This window comes from Camellia sinensis, chromosome 6 (assembly GCF_055761805.1).
Source record: "Camellia sinensis isolate YWXY chromosome 6, ASM5576180v1, whole genome shotgun sequence".
Classification (NCBI taxonomy): Eukaryota; Viridiplantae; Streptophyta; class Magnoliopsida; order Ericales; family Theaceae; genus Camellia; species Camellia sinensis.
Window position 1 is genome coordinate 11938672 of NC_138966.1, and position 4333 is coordinate 11943004.

At 32.1% G+C, this 4333-nt stretch overlaps 1 protein-coding gene across 1 annotated transcript; it reads left to right on the forward strand.

Annotated features, from left to right (window-relative positions):
- The first annotated feature begins 247 nt into the window (after nt 1-247).
- On the forward strand, nt 248-3237 carry LOC114310265 (cinnamoyl-CoA reductase 1). The gene is made up of 6 exons (XM_028256215.2): nt 248-532; nt 1609-1784; nt 2017-2202; nt 2319-2481; nt 2584-2773; nt 2904-3237. The coding sequence occupies exons 1-6, from the start codon at nt 406-408 to the stop codon at nt 3043-3045; spliced, it is 984 nt and encodes a 327-aa protein (XP_028112016.2). The 5' UTR covers nt 248-405; the 3' UTR covers nt 3046-3237.
- Nucleotides 3238-4333: the final 1096 nt, after the last annotated feature.

Genomic DNA, 4333 nt, shown 5'->3' on the forward strand with positions numbered 1-4333 from the left:
CACATCCACAATAAATTAGAATAGATTACAAACCATTCAGTCACCAAATTTCTCATGAAAGAGGGGTGCCCTCCCTAGAGAATGCCAAATAATGAATCCACAAGAAAAATGTGTTGGCCATCAAACATGACACATTTGACGATGCTAGCCGCCCACATTTGATGCCAAGCTTTGGTTGTATGGGTAAAGGCTAATCACAAGGGATTAAAAAGATATATTAACATACAGTATTTGTCTTATATATGTATATATATGTCCTCTTGTCGCTGGATCCACAAAACAAAGGTAAGGATTTAGGAGTATAAATACAAAGGTTTCACAAGCCACCTTTGATCAAACAAAAAGAACAATAAAAATAAAATAAAATCGGTGACACAGAGATCAGTGAGAGAGAGAGAGAGAGAGATGAGGCAGATTGATGAAGAGAAAGAAAGGGTCTGCGTAACTGGTGCAGGGGGATACGTGGCATCATGGGTCGTCAAGTTTCTACTCACAAAGGGTTACACTGTTCATGGAAGTGTTAGAGACCCCTGTTCGTATATCTTTCTTTCTCTTCTCACTTTTAAATGATTTTTTTTTTATAATTTTTTTTTTTCTTCTAAATTATGGTTTCTGTTTAATTTGTTAAAGGGTTAGAATTAGGCGTGCAATTGGGTCAGGTCCAATTCGAATTCAATTTAAAAGAATTTTAAGACTTGGACAATAAATTTTTAAATCTGGTGTTGACTTAGACATAAATTCAAATTAAATTTATGTTGTTGGACTTGGGCTAAGACCTCAACCAAAATTTGAATTGTATATACAAATTTAAATACAAATTATTAGTGGTTGGATGATATCAGAATAATCTGAACATTTTAGATCATATATTCAGTGATTATATATGATATACATGATTAACACAACATAAAAATTATTCTTTCTCTTCAGAACGTCAAAGACCACCATAGTGACGCAATAGTTCATCCATTCTCACCTCTCTCATCTCTATCTCTTTCATCATATAAATTATTTGATTTGATTTTATTAATGAGTTTACCCCAAAAAAATATTAATAGAGCATAACTTTAACAAACCAAGCATCTGCGAAAGAAGTTAGGCCTATGCCACTTCAACCCAAACTAAAGCCCCCAAGTTGCACCTAGTTAGAATCACTGGTCATATTTTTTGTTCAAGAAATATGTCATAGATTCGTATGGTTAGAAGTGTCCAATTAATGCATGCAACTGATAATACTTGCTTGATCATTTTAACACAATTCTCTTTTGCTAGATAATATAGTTACATTTCACACACTTTTCATGCACTTTTTCTTTTCTAAATTATTACCCAAACTCATGAACTAAATACATAGCCTAACTGTTTCAGAAGAACTTGGCTTCATGGACTTCATTTGATCATCTTCAACAGATTTTATTCTTCCTTTTGTACACAGTAATTATGCATAGATGTGATGCTATATATATGTGGCTCATATTATTATTTGGTTTTTTGATAGTTCACCAGAAGCTTTCCAATAATCTGTTCAGTTCAGGCAAATGATTGAAGTAATTAATAACTAAAATGGATTGAAGAAAGTGCATGTGGTTTTGTTTCTTCTATTTTCAGGCAATGAAGAAAAGAATGGTCATTTGAAGAAACTGGAAAACGCTGTAGAGAATCTGCGGCTCTTTAAGTCAGATTTGCTTGACTATGAATCTCTCAGTGCTGCCATTGCCGGCTGCACCGGGGTTTTCCATGTTGCCTCTCCAGTTCTATCTGGCACTACTTTCTCTAATCCTCAGGCAAGATTATTATTATTATTATTTTGACTAGCAAATACCCTTTGCAATTTGTTTCCATTATTTGGACTTAAAAATAAATAAATAAAATTCATAACTGACTTTTGGTCTACAAATCTTAGCCCTGTAATTAATTACCCTACTAAAAATGCAAGCAAATTCATTCCATATATATGCTACCCCTAATCTTGTTCGTAACTTTAATTAATTGATTAATTAACGGGGCATATGGCAGAAAGAAGTTCTTGAACCAGCAATAATAGGAACCAGGAATGTACTAAATGCATGTTTGAAGGCTAAAGTGAAGAAGGTGGTGGTTGTGTCAACTGCTGGTGCTGTTATACTCAACCCTAATTGGCCCAAGGATCACCCCATGGACGAAAACTGTTGGACTGACACCGAATTTTGCAAAAATATTGTTGTATGTATTTAATTTAATTAATTAACTAGTCATCTTGCACAATTACATATATCTTCAAATGTCTTTTTTTCTTTTTTGGCTAATTATATACATATATATATATATATATATATCAGAATTGGTATTGCCTTGGAAAAACTATAGCAGAAAGTGAGGCTGTGGAGTTTGGGAGGAGAAGTGGACTCAACATTGTCACAGTTTGTCCATCCATTGTCATCGGGCCATTGCTGCAATCAACAATGAATGCTAGCAGCTTACTTCTCCTACATTATTTGAAAGGTTTCCACTCATATATATTAAATTAATTAGGCAAATTAGGCAAACATGTTAAGTTGTGATGCTAGTAATTTTATTATTATTATTTTGTTGAATTGGTTCTAGATGGACGCGATACAATGGAAAATCCAGATTGTCCACTTGTAGACGTGCGTGATGTAGCTGAAGCGCTTCTACTAGTGTATGAAAAGCCCGAGGCAGAGGGAAGACATATATGTTCTTCATACACAATTCGATCACAGGTTTTGGTTGACAAGTTGAAGACAGTGTATCCCAATTACAATTACCCCAAAAAGTAAGTTTAATTAATTTTTATGCTTGAATTCCTGGAGTACCCATATGCATAATTAATTTTAATGAGCACTCTTGTAACTAGGCAACTAATCAAATTTTATTATTATGCATGCCAATCCCGGGCATGGCAGTTTTACAGAGGTGAAGGAAGAGATAAAGTTGAGTTCAAAGAAGTTGCAGAATTTGGGTTGGAAATATAGGCCATTGGAAGAGACTATTACTGATGCTGTCAAGAATTTTGAACAAAATGGCCTGCTGGTGTCCAAACATTAAACCATCATTCTGTTGAAACATCTTCTAATTATGTATGATTTATATATATACATATCTATTGAATTTGTCGTGAGGGAAAAATAAGAGAATTAATTAAAAGTTGAATTTAGGAGTCAAGTTATGTACGCTGTGAATTTTATACGGAAATAATCTCAAGAGAGACAAAATAATGTTGTTGTGGTATGAACTACAGTGCTTAACTCAATGACTAATGCCATAAGCCTCCGTCATCCAATATTCCAATGCCAGGTGAGGGATAATAATATGATAATAATAATAAAAGAAAAAGGATGTCAGGTTATGTCGTTTTGATTGTCGACAACTTCTCATCATCTTAATTTATTCACGATGGTATTAATAGTTAAATTTAATTTTTATCAAATTTTATTAAAAATAAATTTTAATAAAATCATTACTATATATAATTTTTTGTGACGATTTATTACATATGTCGCTACAAATTGATAATAAATGACTTTTTTTTCATAATTTTTATAAATTGTCATTAAAAATTTATAATTAGTGATATTTTTCTGTGATGAATTTTTTAAAGTGTTCTTGAAAGTTAAAAATTAGTGACCTTTTTTGTGATAATTTTTTTAAACTAATGCTAAAAATTAACAATTAGTAACTTTTTTTTTAATTTTGCTTGATAAAAAACGCCCTTAATTCTTACAGGACCTATTAGACAATAAATTATTAAGACCTACACGTAAATCTCTCTTATTTTAATTTGTGCATGTAAATATATATGCAATTTATCACTTAGTTTTCTAATGCTCAATCAATCAATACGCATCACTGAATATTTTTCTTCAAGAAGTGGATAAATTGAAGATGTCATATGGTGTTGGAATATGAATATACATATATATATATATATACGGTCATGCTATGGTATATATGTATTATATTATTTAAAATTCTCCTATTATCTATATTATATTATATAATGTGCACATCTTTCAAAAAAGTGAATTTTTTCAAGGTCTCTACTATTAAGATTTTATATCATAAAGGACACTGAATATTTTTATAACGTCTAAGGTTCTCCAACATCGATTTAGAGAAAATTCGATGGAGAGAATTTCTCTGGACTTTCTAGAGAAAATTCGATCTAGAGAAAATTTTACACATCTCCGATACCAAATTTTTTTGGATACGTCACAGAATTTTTTGACACGAGAGTGATCACTTGGCGAGCGATGGGCTTATCATCGAAGCACAATAGGGCTTCGACAAGGGAAAAGACGAGGAAGTAAGGGTGAAACCTGAGGAGGTCTCGAAG